The following is an 18,046-nucleotide window of genomic DNA, read 5'->3' as shown; positions in this document are numbered from 1 at the left end:
CACACACACACACACACACACACACACACACACATATATATACATATAGGTTGGCCACTTTTGTGTGGCCCCTTTTAACCCATTGTCATCATGGAAGCATTTGTCTGGAGCTTTATGTTCTCCAACATTTGAGGACATACGGTATGCTTTAGCTTTCTGACTTTCCTATAGTCCTACAATCATTTTAAAGTTTGCACTTTGAGTAAGCAATTGAACAACTTCATTTCATTTAGACTTCTCGGTAAAGATGTCCTGGTTTGGTATAGTCGTCTTGTTGCATAGCAAAACTTGAACCAAGCTAACGCTGCTTTTTAAATACTTTGTGATTTTGAAGTTCCCATTTCCTGTGGCTGAATTGTGATCCCTCCACCGCATTAGGTTGGTGCTAAAAACATAAAATAAAAAAAAACATACTTAAACTGCTAAAAACAGTTTGATGTCTTCACCACCATTAGTGGAGATCTGGAACATATATTTGCACTAGTTTGATAGACATGACTTCCCTATTGGACAGAAGTCAGTATATTGATCAGAGGATTGAACAAGAAGTCCAGAACAATATTCCTCTTAAACATTTTTTTTGTGTGTGTGCGTGTCTTCCTGGATGGATTACAGATTCACTCTTGAAGTAATCTTGGTAATTTCCTGGGACGGTTCAATAGTATTCCATATTTTCTCCATTTGTGGGAAATAGCTTTTAATGTTTTGCTTGAGTCTGAAAGCCTTAAAAAGTGCTTTGTCCCCCTTTCATGACAAATAGTTTCTCAGATCTTAGTTTCTCATCTGTTCTTGAATTTCAGACCGGTTGGAGATTTAAGGATTTTAAAGATCTGGCAGTAAACAGATTTAATAAAACTAAATGAAGTAAATGTGGTAAATCACAGTTACTTCACTATGCAACAAAGGGGGCAATTGTATTTTCAGAAGAGGGTAAATTGATATTGATAACTTATTTTTTGTTTTTGTGTTAACTCGGGTTAACACAAAAAAACATTGCTTTTTCAGACAACTGTACGTAAGGACAGAAGAGATTTAATTGCTTTTTCATTTTTTTATTGTCTCCATTGCACCACATATCTAAGCCAAGTTTGTGTGATCCTATCTAATAATATTTTTGTTTTCATCTTCTACATTTGCATAAATATAATTAGTCTGCACTTTATCTTTTATCTGCAAGAACAGTTGCTGACCGGTAGGGATTTTGGGTCCGTCTTGCTGTTTTTTTGTTTTTTTTTCTGACTCCGTACTCTTGAGTCGTGACACGGAGCATGTGTCTCAGTGCACCCCTATGTCTCAGTGCCGCTGTGGGAGTTTGTGTGGAAGTGAGCACATTAGCAGACACGTAAACATTCATTTGTAAATGTCCAGCAGTCTCTATTTGTCACACAGCAGCGTGTCACAGAAAGCACACAATGGCTGAAAGGGCTTGGGATAATTACAGAATTATAGCTCTGAGTAAATTTTACAAAACATTTTAAAAAGTTGGAATGCATTTTAATCACTGACATCAGTATTATCTAGTTTTAAAGTACTTAAGTATAATCCGCCCCAGCTTGGGGTTGGACAAAACAGTACATTTTTTGGATGTCTTTTGTGGTTTTTCAAAAGCTGCCTGATTGTTTTCAAATGGCAAATGAACATGAAAACCGTGAAGGACAAATATAATGCAATACATACTGGGCAATGTTTGTCCTTAATTATAAAAAAAAAAGATATCTTTGTGAATTTGATATTTTTAAAGTTTAGAACGACATCTGTGCAGAACATCTTCTTCAAATCCTTGCTAAATACTGAGGTATTTTGCAAGGAACGAGGAAAAAATGTCCCTGGATATTCAAAGCTTGAAGCTAGAAGACTTTAAGCTGCACCTGCAATGAAAGTTACTTCTACAAAGTATTGACTTTTGGTTCTCAATAGAAATGCTCACAAACTCTTTAGGTTTTCTTTTGTAAAAACTCTGGAAAAGCAAGCATTACTATTTATTCTTTTTATGTTGTTTTATTGCAGTTTTATTCTTTTACCATACATTGCTTAAAGCATTATTTTATGTTTTGGTCAATTGTACACTTTGCTGAACAACAGATTTGTTTGAAAGCACTACATAAGATAAAACTGGGTTAACATCTCCTCCGCTGTTTGTATTCCCAGCTTTGATCAATTGCAATAAATTACCTTCTTTTGTCTGTTTATTATAAACTATAGTTATAAAAATATGTTTCTTGACAAGGTTAAAAGAAATGCCTTATAGATGAACATGATCGGAACTGGCGAATGGTTTTTGACAAAAGGTTTTAAGCTTGTTTATCATAAACTGTAACTTACATTTTTGTTTGAAAATGTGTGAGCCTTACATTTAATAAATGCATTACCGTACAGTTCATAAAATCTAATGCTATGATGAGAAATACAGACGACAGATAAACTGAGACGTCACTATGAACACATGTAAACTCAGTACCTGGATGACAACAGACACAGCTCCCCCTGCAGAGCGTTCTGTGAATACATGCTGGTTGACACTTCAACAGGAAAAAGAAAAAAAAAAAACTTTGCATCTGTTCTTGATTTTAAAGATGATCTTTTTTGCAAAAACTGGTCAAATGAAACTAGTATTGGTATAATTGCAAATTTACAGATTAAGAGGTGAATTTACAGATTTTTCAAGCCTATTCTAAACTCTGTAACATATCCCCCAAAAGAGGATTTAATAGACTGTGGGGAGATGAAGGCCCAGGGTAAAAGGAGGCAGAGATGGTGAACTGAAACGGCATTGTTAGTTTAATATTATGTATTTCAAACAGAAAATAGCTGAAAAGCATCAGAGATTTGAGTATAAATTATGACGGAGCGATCTGTGATTCAGCACGCCTCTGTTTGCCGTTCTTCCAAACAACCTTGCTCCAGTCCCTGGGCGTTAACATTAAACACAGATCCGCTGAATTAGAAAGATTATCTCATCTGCCATTCAAGATGCAAAGTCATCTTCACTGGATGACGATGCCACTGCCGGGTCGTTCCCTCAGTTTTAACTTGGCCTACCAACTTTGACTAACACAAAAACATACTGCTGGGCTGGACAGTCACTTCCTGGTTCTTCAAAATAAAACTGCTCACACATTCTATTGTCAATATCGGCCTAATTACTACATAACTCATCCCTCTGCAACCACCAGCCCAGTGGTGGAGGGTCTCTTGTTTAAACTTTTCTGCCTTGATGATTCAATTTAAAAACCTTTGGAAAACTTAAGGAACTAATTATGGAGACTATTTTCAGTGCTTGGCTTTTAGATGTGGTTTCAAACCCTTCCTCTGTACTCTAACATGGTATGTACAAGGGTGAACTGTAAGAGCTCTGAAATAATAACCTAAGTCACTGAAGCTCACTAAGTGACAAACTGCAGCTGAAATCTCGTTAGTAGGTGTTATTTTTTAGAAACGAACCAGATAAACGTGAGCTCTTAACTTACTGTCGTTAAATAACAAGGAAAACACTCAGGCAACCACATTCTTATCCAATTCGATGCTTCTCATTTACAGATATGAAATCGTAAGAAATCTGAGTAACGCCCTCAGGTTTTTATCTGCGGCATTTTTACAGAGACAAATGAAACTGTGACATTTCCTGTAGATTGTAAGAGCACGGATGGATCCGTGAATAAAACGCCGGGCTACGTTTCGGAAGCTTGGGAAACAAATTTCCACTCTGAAGTAATTCTCTTCTGATTTAGAACAAAACCATATCACCAATTAATCCTCATTAATCTTCTCATTCAAACCGGCCCAACTTCTGTCTCGTTTCCACCGGGCGGTACGGTACAGGTCATTGTTTTTTGGTACGCTCTTTTGACTGTTTCCATCGTAAAGGCGGTACATACAACCGACCTGTATTGTAGGTCTACAGGACAACGGTACAGTTTGTGTGGAGCTACATGCGTCACACAACACAGTCCGATGACTCGGGGAGAGCAAAACTTCATCGCGACAAGCCCAAGACTTACTGGTGCGTCACGTTGTCACCGCACTCGTATGGCGCCACATTAGGCGTTTAACCCTGACTGCCCAGTAAGAGTCCAACCAACTGGTGGTGGAAACGCTCCTTTGAATACAGCGTACCACAAAATGTAGTACAGAACCGAATATAGACAGCTCTGTTCCTTGCACGTTCAGCTCCCATTTGACAATTTGATTGTAGATATGGGATTCGCTGAGTTTTCTTTGCTCCATCGGTTGTTATCAACCTCACTCGTCACCCTCCAGTTTGTGCTCTCAGATCTGCACATCTGATGCAAACAGACCTCAGGGCGGGAGACATAACAGCTTCACAACTGTGGAATAACCTGAGAATCAAAAAAAGATTTGTCAGCATAATCACCCAGAAAACCACTTGAATCTGAACTGCTCCTTCTGATCTGGATTTCATTACCCTTCATATTTGTATCTTGCAATATGAATTAAAAACAATTGACTTTGCTTTTTATCTCATTTTGTTTGATTTGCAGAAAATGTTTGTCACTACAGTAGCTGTTAGCAACATGAAATGTAGGTCAGGAGTGTGCACTTTACAGTACTGCTGTCACATTGCATGACGTGTGTTCTGTATTCAGGTGTCAATTTGACTTATGCATTCACTCTTGAGGAAACGGCAGCTGTCTCTGTCTCTATGTTGAAATTACCTCTCTTGTATTTTTTGGAGAAATATTTCTGCAGCTCAAAGTATTTGTCTAACACATTTCTCAAAGCAAAATTGAGCTTATCAAATTAAATTGCACTCTTCTCTTTGAAAACAAAAATACTTGTAAAGAAAGCTTACAGATCAGGGTTGTAGTGGGAGAGGAGTCAGCAGAGATGTATGTAGATCAGCCTTCAAGCATTATGGGTGATGTGTCCTTTTCTGTGTTTCCGTCAGTAGTGGCTGCTCTTGTTTTATAAATAGATGGGTTGATGGAGGAGGGGTGTCGTGAACGAGGGACAGCGAAAATGACAAAACCAATTTTACACTCAGTGTGGTTCAGAATCTGGAGGGAGATGAAGATCTGGTTTTTCAATGTATCCACATCCTTCATTATTGATCATGTGCCAAACATAATTTAAATGCTGGAAAACTACGAGCAAAAAAGGAAAAATCAGGAAAACCATGACTTGATACTGTAACATAAAATGCAGTCAGGCCCCGAAGTATAATGACTTTTTATCAAGACCAATAATCAAATTCCTCCTGATGAAAATGACATTCATGCTGGTCAGGAGTATGAATGAGAATCTATTCAAAAAGATGCTGGCTACATTTTCTTATATGGGATGTTGATATTTGCACATAGTTTCCAGCCTAGTAAAGCTATTAAAAAAAAAAAGTCTAAATTAAAATGACTGGTACTTTTAGTGACATTCTGTTGTGAAAATTAAATGTAATTATTCCATGAAAAACAAACAAACAAAAAAATAGCTATTATGATTTGTTATTTTAGCTATTTTTAAAAGTTGATTTTATCATTTTTGGTTTAAGTTTCTAAGAGTCGTCATGGGAATGACCAAAGAACCAGCAGTGGCTATGGAGTCACAGGTTGCAGATCCCTGGGCTGGACGTTACTCGTAGCATTTCTTAAGATTAGTCATTTGGCATTTTAAATCAAGCTTTTCAGATTACAAAACAAAAACAACAAAATGAATCAAACTTGTTAAAATAAAGCAAGTTTTTTTCCAATGGTCATCATGCAGCTGTAGCTTTAATGAAAGGAATTGCTCCAAATCAGATGGACTGTTTGTGAATCAATGACTTTTGTCAATTTCCTGAGGCAGAAAGGACTTTTCCAATAACACATCTCGGTCTCTGCTTGGTTGTCAAGCATCAGCCGGCGATGCAGGAAACACTCGACAAGTAGCAGGCGCAGTGTAACAGTGGTCAACTGAGCCCCAAACAACTATTTTATGGTCCATGAACATTTTGATCTTTGTCCTTGTCCCGTTGTATCCTGGCAACCTGGTAGTTTTCAGAGCAAGAGACTTCCAAGTGCTGCAGGTCTCCTCATCGTTGATCCCTTGTAATTGGCAGATGGGAGTGGTGGGGCGGGTGAGAGGATGGAGGGAGGTTTGTGAAGCGTCAGAGAGGAGAAGAGAGGAGAAAGTCAGTGGAGAGCTGGAGGAGGCAAGGAAGTGCTTGGGCTAAAAGCTTGCAGCTTTGGTTTTAGCTTTTATTTTTAAATGTTTTTCTTAATGAGTTAGCCAGCAGCCTAGTCCTGTGTAAATCCAAAGGAATCGGTTTCAGTTTCACGACTGGGCAGCTCAAACACAAATGATGCAGCGGAGGCACTCAGCCAGTACGTTGGGGCGACATCAGGACAATGCCCACCTCTCCAAACAGGTTCAGTATGGTGTTTTTTTTTTTCAACCTCGCTGTTAGCTCTTTTTGGGATTGGTTTCACTTAGCGTGTATGCGTGTGCGTGTGTGTGTGTGTGTGTGTGCGTGTGCGTGCGTGTGTGTGTGTGTGTGTGTGTGTATAAGGAGTGTGTGTAGAAAGCCATCTAATCAGTGAGGAAGAGATGGTTTAAATGGGACGACTTGAAGCTGAGTCTAAATTAAGCTTGTAGTTTTTAGGTCAATTACGCCTGTGAGAAACTAGTGATGACAGAGCTGAGGGAATCAGTGTCACTATTGTTCTTGGGTGTGTGGTCGCCTATTTGTTAAGAAGTTTGTCTAATGAGGCCCCGCGCGTGCGCGCGTGTGTGTATTAACTGTGCCTCAAAATATGGTATCTCTTTCCCACACATTGGTTAGCATGTCGTCTTAATCTTAACTCAGACTTAAATAAATAATGTGTATTGATGTGACAACAGATTCACTCATTGTGAATCAGAGTTAGATTTATTTATAATGCAAGATAAAAATAATTTTATAATGTAGGATATCAATTATTTCAGCCTGACATCCAGAAGAATCTCTAGAGAGCCGTGTCTCTATATACTGCGGGAGTCTTAATAATAAATCAATAGATGTATTTGTTGAGGAGTCGTCTCAAGGACCTGAGTTCCAAAAATTTCTACAAATGAGCAATGTTATCCACTGCAGTTTTACATTTACAGCGACTAGACTGCAATATTCGACTGTGGAGGAGCTCAGCTGGTGAGCTGGAGTTGAGTTGCTCTCCTTTTCACTTGACTGGCCATGGCTGTCACTACTTTTCTCTTTATCTCTCTTTCTCTGCTTCCCCCCATCTGCCTTTCTGCCTGATCTGCCTACATACTTCCTAACTGCCTCTCTGGAGAGAGCCGGGGTCGAGAGGGAAATCTGGGATGGAGGAAGTAGAAAGTGCAAAAAAAAAAAAAAAGGCTGTAGAAGGAAATAAGAGATTGTCTTTGTCGTTATTATTTAGAACTGTTTTATAATGGAGAACGGTTACGTTTTTTCCTCCTATCCTATTGTTTAATAATTTCTAATCTGGATTAATTTGATCTGAAATATCACCTTAATAGTTCAATTTTCCCTAAAGTTGAACTGCGAGTTTCACCCTGAAGTAAGGGGAAATTTCTCTAAAGAAGTTCTTTACATCTATTTGCATGTTTTTATTTTATATTCTGGAGCAAGTCCTCTTAAAATGGTCAAACACCAAGCATGTGCAATGTTTCTGCAATTTGCACCCCAGGTGAAGAGTTGTAAAACATCTTAAATATATCAATCTTTAAACTCACTAGGAGCGTACTACAATTTGCTACAGTTCTTTACCAAAACGTTTTATTGTTTTTTTCCCCATATTTCTGACTGTCTTTGTCAGTTTGAACTCAAGATGAACCTGGACTCTCCTCCAGCCTCACTTCTTAAAGTTTTTGCTTTTAAAGTTTTTGCTACTCTCTACGTAAATATAGAGAAACAAAATGTTGAGACGTTTTTCTAGTGGAGATCTTAGCACTCGTTCCAAGAATAAATTTACTCACAACCTTCAACTGCAATATGCATTGAACAAGCAAAGTGTACCGCTCCAAAGGCCGCACCACGTTAAAAGTTAGCAGGCACACAGATAACTTGTTAGCATCTTAGCACCGCAGTAGACATACATTGGTTTGTCAACTGTTGCCTTAGCAGGGAAGAATGCAGTTTTTGGCCCAAAAAGCGATAACGTATTCAAAAATTCAGTCAATGTACTCATAGCGTGTTTCTAAAAAAGTAGCATTGCACTCACTGCACATAGTCAGGTGCATAGAAACATCTGCAGAAAGTCCTGGCACACCCTAGTGGGCAGGCAAAGATTGCAAATTTATATTTATATCGCCCCCAATTTTCAGCTGAAGACATAGAGGTGTGAGAAGAAGCTCAGGACCAATACACTTGAATTTTCAATTGCAATTGCTTTTGATAGCCATGTTTTTATTTTCTGAGTTTATTATTTCGTGCTTTCATACTTTTAAAGCTAAATTAACGTCACTGCATTAATGTAAATGCTGGCACTTGTAAGCAGTGCTGTTATCTTGCCAGGTCACTCTTGATAAAAGAGTAGATCTAAATGTGGCTTTTGTATAGTTAACTAAAGCTGATTATCAATATTATGATTATTGTTATGCTCAATAAACAGGGCTTCACATCACAGTGAGAGGCGATTGTTTTATCTCCACCACTTGAATGGCTTTTACAGATTGTTGGGAATTGAACTAATCCTGAACAAAAGTTGGGATTTTTTTAAGAGTCTCAGCAAGGATTCACTGCAGTTAATAGTTCAGTTCAGTGGCAGATCATACAGAAACACCTACACAAGGCATTTTGTCATTCTAAGAAACATTTTAAATGCTTAGTATCTTGGGATAAAGCAGCACATTTTTGTCAAAGTGATACCAAGAACTAAGTATTTGATGTTTTATTTTGAAGTAGGATGTGAACTAGTTCTCGACCTGTAATCTGCTAAAACTAAAAGAATAACAAGAATCTCTGCCACTTTAAAATCATTTATCTAATTTAGAAAAATTAATCAGTGACAATCTTGTCTGATAGAGTGACAGACAAGACAAGAGTTTGTAAGTGGCAACAATGGCTAGCTGAATGTTTTCTGCTAGCAATGCTAAAGTTGGCATCTGCTTACACTTGGTGCTAAATTAAGGAGATTTTTTTCCCCTGTTTCTATTAGATCTGGACTGAAGTTGTGCACGTCTGGTTCAAAATCCAACACCGTCATTGCGGTCAAAAACTGGTCCTTGACCATGTCAGAGGCGTCTTAACCTGAGCTAAGGAGAAAAGGAGCTGGACTGTTGTGCGGTGGTCCAAAGTCCTGGTTTCAGATGGAAGTAAATTCTTCATTTCATTTGGAAAGGAAATCAAGGTCCCAGGGGCTGGAGGAAGAGTGGGGTGGCACAGAATCCACATTGCTTTTCAGTCCACAGTCAGTGATGGTTTGGGGTGCCGTGTCATCTGCTGGTGTTGCTCCACTGTCAACAATCGATGCAGCCAACTACCAGAAAATCTTAGCATACTCCATGCTTCCCTCTGCTGATAAACTGTATGGAGAAGATGATTATATTTTCCAGCAGGACTTGGCACCTGCCCACACAGCCATCGGTACTAAAAGCTGCTTCAATGACAGTGGCGTTCCTGTCCTTCATTGGCCAGCCATTTCCCCTGACTTGAACCTCAGAGAATTTATGGGCTGTTGTCAAGAGAACAATGAGATGTTTAGGTTTAATTTTACTCACATATTTCTTTTAACTGGAAGTAATTTTAACCTTTTTTAGTGGCCCAGTCAGAGACCTGTCTCGAATCAGATAGAGAATCCATGGACAGACCTAAATATGAGGATGACTGCAGGGAGGCTTTCCAGCCTTAAATACTCGGAGCTCATCTCCAAAAAATAAGCAATCAAAATACCAGTGGAAACGTGTAAAAAGCAGCGATTGTAAGAGGGGTTTGAGCGAGGGATTTGACAGATTTTCTTTCAGTGATTATTGAGAAGATTGATAATAACCTTTAAAGTTCCATTTTTTCTTCAATTAAATATAATCTAAAACAGATGATAGATTGTAGATTTTTATTCGAAGTATATGGTTTTTTCATTACCTTTTGAGACTCTCTGTACTAGTTTGACAAGGAAACACTGACTCTACTGTAAATCATCTCTGATGTACCTCTTGATGTTGTTGCTGTAGCTTGACAAAAGATCCATATCAGCTGTTCTATTCTTAGTAGCCTGATATGCACAAATCTTATTTCCTTTATCTATTCACCTCAGAGGCCAGGGTTTGATATTTTCTTCTGTTACAGTGCACCGTCTTTTGTTGTGGGATTATGACCCATCTTTCTGCGTGCAGCATGCACTGTATTACCCTGAAAGTCTGACAGGGCTGGTCCCAAGAGGCACCCCTGGTACATTCATGCCTGTGCGTGCACGCAAACACACAAACACACACAAACACACACACGCATACACAGCCCCCACTGTTGATTCACTCATTGACCATCACTCCCCCTGCTGTATCCTGTGGGTCTTTATGCTGGGAGGAATCAATAACCTTCTCCCTCGTCTTCTCTCTCAACTGTGACTACCAGAGCAGTGCTCGGCGGCTCTCAGTCAGCTGCATGTTGTTCTGAAAGCACTGACAAAATGGGACACACCTCTACTACAGGCTGATTTAGATGTTAAAAACGGGGTAGCGTAACATCCGAGAACGGCAGGAAAAGTGTCGTAAAACAGCGGCAACACCCAAATCTTTGAGCGCGAGTGGGCAGGTGTCTGTAGACACACATAAATTCATCCTAGTATCCCACTTCCTCTATGACATTAGCTGCACAGAGTCCATTACTGCCAGGTAATAGGTGAATGTCACAATAGCAGGATGTCATAAAGCTCTGGAGTGGTCTAATGGATTTTGTTCGGGTTGAGGTGACACATGCACTGCGTGTGCGCGCGCACACAAAGACCCAAGCTTTTCTAAGAAACGACATAGTTCCAGCATCAGATTATAGTTTCCACAGCCTGCATGTGAAAGGTAACTTGGAGAATTATGTCTCGTCTTGTCTGGAGAAACTTTGGGCGGTTCTGGTTCTTTAATCTTTTTTGTATCTCCCTTTTGCTCCTCTTCACGCAATTTTTATGCTTTACGGGGACGTGAGAGGAGGTACCCAACTTGCACTTTGAGAGGGGGAAAAAAAATGTAAAAATTACAACTGACATTACAAAGGCAGTGGAGAAGTTTGGAGCTCATACAAAGCAAGTGACAAGAGCAGAGACTGTTGCCAGTCGCTGAGCCTCGTAGCCTCGGGGGGGCAGACAGATGGGAGATCGGAGGCTTATGGATGTACTGATCATGTGAGCCCATTCGCTTCAAAAGCTGGCGCAGAGCGGCGGAGAGATACAGGAAGAGAGCAGAAGTGGAGAGGGGAAAACAGGCTTTGATTTCTGAGTTTCATAAGCTTGGCGCGATGCCCTTTTTAGCCGAGATAAATAAGTGAACATTTTCATTAATTAATTAAAGCTTTTGTTTTTTTTTTTTGTTGTTGTTGTTTTTTTTTAAGAAATATAAACAGTTCTTGTTGAGGTGTACCAATCAAAGTTTTGTAATTGATTTCTAATCTCCAGTTTAGTGAGACTCTGTTTTCTGTTTTCACTTTGTTTTCCTTGCATGTAATGGTTGGCAGAAACCAAATTTAATGTGAATTAATGTAGAAGTCATTGCGTCATAAAAAAATAATTGTAATAAGTGAGTAATAACTTAAAGTGCTCAATAAGCTAGTTATACAATTATTATACAAATAAAAATATGCCTTCAGAAAACAACAGCTGATGCACATGACCATGAACTAAAGGCTACCTCAGATTTATTCATCACTGATGAATCTAAGGCAGTCTTTCTCACTTCTGGTCCTCAAGCACCAGCACTGCCCTGAATGTTTTAGGTGTTTTTCCCCTCTGCCACATGCCTGACTTGAATAAGTGGGTGACTAACAGGATTCTTTAGCACTTGATGGCATGTAGAGGAGGTAATTCAATCATTTGAAGCAGGTATTCAGGAACAGAGATGCATGTAAAAGGGCAGCGGACCAGAATTGAGAAACACTGATTTAAAGCTTTTGTTATCTTGATAACTATTTGCTGATGTGCCAAACTTTTTTGGCATTTTCTACATTCACTTTTGAGATTCTCTTTGATTCCCACACTCTGCTTTAACACCAGAGAGAGACAGAGGTGTGGAGTTCACGCTCAGGATGCCTCAATGACTTTTTGGGGAGCAGAGGCCACATCACACTGTGTGTGTTCTGCAAAACTCTAGTTTGTCCTTTTCCTTTAAGCAAAGACAAATTTATTAGTTGACAATTTAAGAGTTGGACACCACACCTTGAGTCTTTGGACACCATGAAGCCTAAAATATGTCTGACGTCCTGTTTTAGATGTTTCCCTGGTTCAACAACATCTGTATCAAATAAACAGATCATTAGCAAATTACCGCAGAACTTCATGACATGCTAAGCCGTTTGAATCAACTGTGTGGTGGAGTAGGGACACACATAAAACATGCAGGACACAGTTAAAGCTGGGGTATGTAACGTTTATATATATATAAAAAATGTTTAAAACTCTCACTATATTGTAACATAGTGACAGTTTAAGGCACAAATAAATCTAGCTCCTCTGCCTTCTGCACAGTTATAAATGAGTTAATCTCTAATTTATGGTAAAATGCTGGCAGCTGTGGTTTCCGAATTTTACCGTATTTATTTATTTATTTTTTTGTGATGTAATGAATGTCATATAGCTGATTATGAGTCTGGTGAGTGATACAAAGCATTCTCAAAGGAATTACCATCCTACTGTACAAGAAAGAGTCTGAAAGCCCACAGAAGAGCAAGAAACTGAAAGAGATCTCTGAAATTCTCAAATGTCATTTTGCTACTGTTGATGTGAAAGTGCAGACATGTAGAATCAGAATAAGACGGGGCAAACTGACCTTTCATGCAAAGTGAAAATTTACATTACTTAGAATTGTTCCAGCACTTTTTACATCCGTCCTTCCACATCTCTACAAATGAATCAAAGATAAGCATATTTGCAAGTGAAAAGAATTAAAATAATTATACTTACATATAACTGTTTTTTTTTCTTTTTTTTTGTTGACTAACTACGTGAGGAAGAACAATGCCCTACCATTACCATGTCCAGAAACAGTGACCAATGAATTTCTGCTAAAACTTATCTTCATTATTATAAGATAGTATATGATGTGAGGACGTAAAAGCTAAAAAGCTAGTCTGATTAGCACAGACTAAAGCGGGAATAGTTTACAAAGACAACAAATAGCTGACCTTTGATAGAATCTGAGTCTATAACAGCAATTGCAGGGTGGGGGCGCTGTTGAGGGATTTGGATATATAGTTATTTCCATGAAGGTACTGGATATCTGCTGATGCTGTCTTTATTTGTTCTTCACTAACCTACCGCTACCATGTAATGACACAGTAAGCAAGATACAACTGTGCTTGTTGGACTGGTGGAAGACAAACACACACAGGCGCTCTGATTCAGAGTTTGCAGATAAACTCATTGCCTTTTAATACCTAAATAAGCATCAAACAACTTATTTTTCCCTCTTCCTTCCAGTCCTTGGGCACCAGCGTGGTGGTGGACATCGCGGTGATGGGAGAAGCCCACGGCATGATCTCAGACCTGCTGGCCGACCCCTCCCTGCCTCCGAACACCTGCAGCTCTCTGAAAGCTGTCAGCAACCTCCTCAGCACCCAGATCAACATCCAGCCGCTCCATCGGCCCCGCATCCCCACAGACCCCCACGCCTGCTCCGACTCAGAGGATGGGCCGGAAAGACCCGAGAGATTGGCCATCCCAAAGGTTAATATTTGACTTCTTAAGATTTCACAATTGCAAATTAGTAATTTTTCAGGGAAAAAAAAATCTTTGATTTTGGAACCAAAATGAGGTTTGTGTAAAACAGGAATGACATATTGTCAGTAGTCTAGTTAAAGTACCAATATCCAATTAATATTCTAAGTCAGGTGGTGGGCTTAGGCGTCATCATAATTTGAAAACTAATTTTTTGTTATTTTAAGTAAAAATAGCTGACTTTCCTCTCTTAATTTTCGCTCTGTCATAGCAGCATGTACCCCATGTTGTTTTATGGTGAGCTGCCGAATATATATCTATAAAAAATATTTTTGTAGCTGGTTGGAAATCAGAATTGCCAGCATGCAGTTCTGATTGGCAATCAGATGAGAATTATCCTGTTGTGGTAACAAAAAAAAAAGGATAAACAAGAATGAATGGTGAGAAACCTTCAAATAAATCCTCACTACACATATCTATTGAATGATCTGGGTTTCAGGTGGTTTTATTTTGTTACTCTAGAGAGCAGTAAGTCACCTGTCACACATCATTAAGCTTGTTTTCATCCATTTGTTCGTTTATCTGTCATCCCCTCGCCTGCTCCTGCCCATTTTATTATTTGGACATCATTTGTTGTTCCAGCTAATTTATTATTTTCTAGACTTTTCTACTGTTTGTTGACTTTCTGCTAGTTGTTAAGTAATAAATCACCAGCTATGGTTGACTTTGTTTATATCATAACAAACTGTATCAGATAACTACAGTGAGAGATGTTATCTGCAAGCCCACATGCATGCCTTGAGTTTATGTGATTTGATTAGCATGTTTACCTTAGTGATGAGACTAAATTTGTGAAGTGGCAACTCCACAATTCAGTTCAATTAAATTGAACACTGCCAATCCACCTCATTTGCTCCTCCTTAAATCTCTGGCAAGCCAGGCAAAGAGAATGTTGTTGTCAGGGAGATGAACTTTGCCTATTATGATTGGTGGAAGATATTATTTGAACTCCTTGCATCTGCGAAGCCTCCTTTTCAACTCTTCTGGGATTTGGGGTCATAGTTCAGGTATTATTTGACCTTTTGAGTTTCTAATCAACTTCTCCCTTTTGTAAAAACAGTATGTTACTGCCAGTTACCAGTCATAACAACTCTCCAAAAGTATAAAAGTAAAAGCAAAAACCCTTCCATTTGCACAGCATTCAAAACCAGATGGAGTAACTGTCCAAACATGCAATGCCTCAACCAAAAAACGACAACAACAACAAAACAATGTCTGTGTTCTTTCATATTCAGGTTCTGGCATCTAGACATAAAAACCTGAGGATAGAATCTTTGGCACTTTGGGTTTGGTCCAGGTGTACCCCGTCCCTACATAAATTACACTCAAACTTCACTTCATTGCACGGTTAATGTGGTTCTAATGACCCAAAAGCCTCTGGATGGCTTAATAATGTTTGACAAGGCCGGCGCTTCAACCTGTAAGCAGGTGTTCGAGGCAGAAAGAAAACTAAATAAAGCGTGTGATGTAGTACAGGATACCTGGAAAGTGAGTAGCTGCTTTAAACCTGCCTGAGTGCACTGGAATGTCTAGTACATGTACTGAATCTCAATGATCAGGGGAGGGGGATTTGAGAATCTGGTCGTCTTTCTCACAAAAAACAAAGTAACTTGAGGCTAACGAGTGATTTTTGCGGAGATTTTCTTATATAAAGGTACAGAGGCTTGGCAAAACCATTCACACCACTTGAGTTTTTATTTTATTTTCTTACATTCTATCTACGGAGCCCCCCAGGGGACATGGAGATTTTTTTTCTTTCTTTTGCATTCCCTCACATTAAATATTGCGTCCCATCACAATAAATTAGCAAATACACCCTGGTCTGTTTTGTATTCAGTCATAGTGACAACAAATGTCAATTTAAAATATATATACACATTTAAAGAACTTCAGTGAAAATGTGTTTCTACACCCTTCACTCTTTAGTAGAGAAACTGGTTGAACATCGATCAACATGAACTGATCATGTTTGTTTATGTAAGATGGAGATGGGACTGCATATGGTAACGACCCTTAGTTAACCATGCAGACTGCCAAAGTGAAAAAGACACAATCAAAATTGTCAGACGACTTTATTACCCCGTGAAAATAACTCAAAAATAGTCCTAATAGTTTGGATGTATGTTTTTATTCTTTCTTTTCTTTATATAGGAAAGCTTATGTTTATATCTTAGAAGGAATGAAAAGAAAAACCCCATGATGGACCTGTTTTGCTTTCACAAAGATCTAAATCTTCAGATATTTCATGAACTAAACCTTACAAAACATTACATTTTATAATCAGAGAAGCAGCCAATAGGTCTCTGGTAATTTTGGGAGAAATTGAGCCAAATATCAAGCAGTTCTGGAGAAAAACCTGTTAGAAGCTGTCAAAAGAAAATTAAGACTGTTGTTGACGTTCACCTTCCAGCAAGATAACAATCCAAAACATACACCCGGGCTTCCAAAGGAACAGATCAGTTTAAAACATAATTATATGTTAAAATGGCCCAGTCAAAGTAGAGACCTAAATCCAATATAAAATATGTGGCAAGACTTCAAAATGGATATTCACAGGGACTCTCTATCCGTTCTGACTGAGATTGACCTATTTTGCAGCAGAGAATTCGCAAAATAAACAAAAAAAGACTTGCAGTTGGTGGGTGAGAAGTAGATTTATGAACTTAAATTGTGGTTCAGGTTTCTAGTATAGTGACAACAATTCACCACAATAGTTTTCATGGAATAATTTTGAGAGGTAGAATTGAGTTTAAATAATAAAAAAGGTGATAAAACAGAAGTAGATGTAACATGAAACACGTCTTCACCCTTTGCATGTTGTTTGACAAATCAGATCAAAGAGACAAACAAAAGAAAAGCTGTAGACCCCTGATATTTGCAATGGGAGATTAATAAAACAGCTAGACTAACACAGTGAATGCATCATGGGACATCCTCCAGGAGTTCAGGCCCAAAGCTGTGTTACCATAGGAATAGCTCAGGGTCACCTCCCTTAAGCCTTGCTTCCTGTTCCACTTTTAGAAATAAGAACCATAAGGAAACCTGCTGCATGAAGACAGAGAGAAGTACACAACTGTGAGCTTTTTGTGTTACATAGGAGCTTTGCAAATAAGACTTACACATGTGAAGGAATATGCATTTAACAAAAAGACACTAAATCCGAACCTCTTCTGCTGTTTACGTCAAATGTGCTTATCTTTGGTCTGATGAAAATCACAAAATCCACAAAATGACAGCACTGCATTGGTGAAAGCTGAATGTAATGTTTGTTTCAGGGTTTAACACCATAACCAAAATCTACTGCTATGGAAAAGCAAGCTTTTTTTCTTTTTTCTTTTTCGTCTACAATTCTACAATTCATTTAAAATACCAGAGACAAATCTGATAGTCCAAAATCTTCACTTGTTCTATTTTAACAATTTTTAGTAGATTCGGTTTAGTTTATTTATTCCTTATTTAAGTCTAAGCTTGATTCTTTTGGTTTTGCTGACACAAGGGAGCAACTAGGATTCTAACGTTTTGTCAGTCACGTAACCATCTAGGAAAAATCATGTTTCATTTCTTGCATAGTCCTGTATTAACTTTTCACAACAGCACTTTGCACTGCAGGGGTTCCTTCATACTTCTGCCGCTGCTCGGATTGTGTTTGTGTATGTTACACGTCTCAGCATATGATGGACAGTTGTAACAAATGATGTTTATTTTTTTTATTTTTTTTTATTTTTCTTCCTGCGGTGAATTTCTGCTTCCCCTTTGATCCTGACGGAGAGCCTGTAAAGACGAACAGCGTCAGAGATAGAAAAAAAGGACAACCGCCGTCTTCTTCCCCAAACTCGGTCTCTTTATTACAAATTATTGAAATCATGAAATTATTAACACTTCCTAGAACAATCACATTCCTGTGTCCCTCTGCTGCTACCAAAAAAACACGCAGCCTTCACTTGAGTAAAAAAAAAGTATCAACTCCCACCAGTCAATCCTCAGCGCAGAGATGTACATTAAAAAAAAACATTTCTCAAATAAGAGGATTAATTATGTTAAATAATGCAAGATCGAGATGTTATAATGAACGAAACATTAAGCTCTAATCTCTTTTGACTAACTATTCACCGACTGAATAACTACAGTTTAATTTATTACATAGAAAGGGAGAAAAAGTAACGTCTATAATAATAATACTACTA

The 18,046-nt window shown here is 38.5% G+C and overlaps 1 protein-coding gene across 2 annotated transcripts in view; it reads left to right on the top strand.

Annotated features, from left to right (window-relative positions):
• The window catches only part of LOC103474525 (cGMP-inhibited 3',5'-cyclic phosphodiesterase A-like), a 74,280-nt gene that overhangs the window by 23,577 nt on the left and 32,657 nt on the right, over nt 1-18,046 (top strand). Inside the window, exons 1-2 of one of the 2 annotated variants that reach the window (XM_008425574.2) lie at nt 6,145-6,358; nt 13,566-13,811. In XM_008425574.2, coding sequence (XP_008423796.1) covers nt 6,290-6,358; nt 13,566-13,811 — 315 coding nt within the window. In that variant the 5' untranslated portion in view covers nt 6,145-6,289. Of the gene's footprint in view, nt 1-6,144; nt 6,359-13,565; nt 13,812-18,046 lie in introns of those variants that run through there. The other variant, XM_008425572.2, reaches the window with a different exon arrangement.

This window comes from Poecilia reticulata, linkage group LG13 (genome assembly GCF_000633615.1).
Source record: "Poecilia reticulata strain Guanapo linkage group LG13, Guppy_female_1.0+MT, whole genome shotgun sequence".
NCBI classification, from domain to species: Eukaryota; Metazoa; Chordata; class Actinopteri; order Cyprinodontiformes; family Poeciliidae; genus Poecilia; species Poecilia reticulata.
The sequence above is the reverse complement of the archived record's forward strand: the minus strand, read 5'-3'. Positions and strand labels throughout refer to the sequence as shown.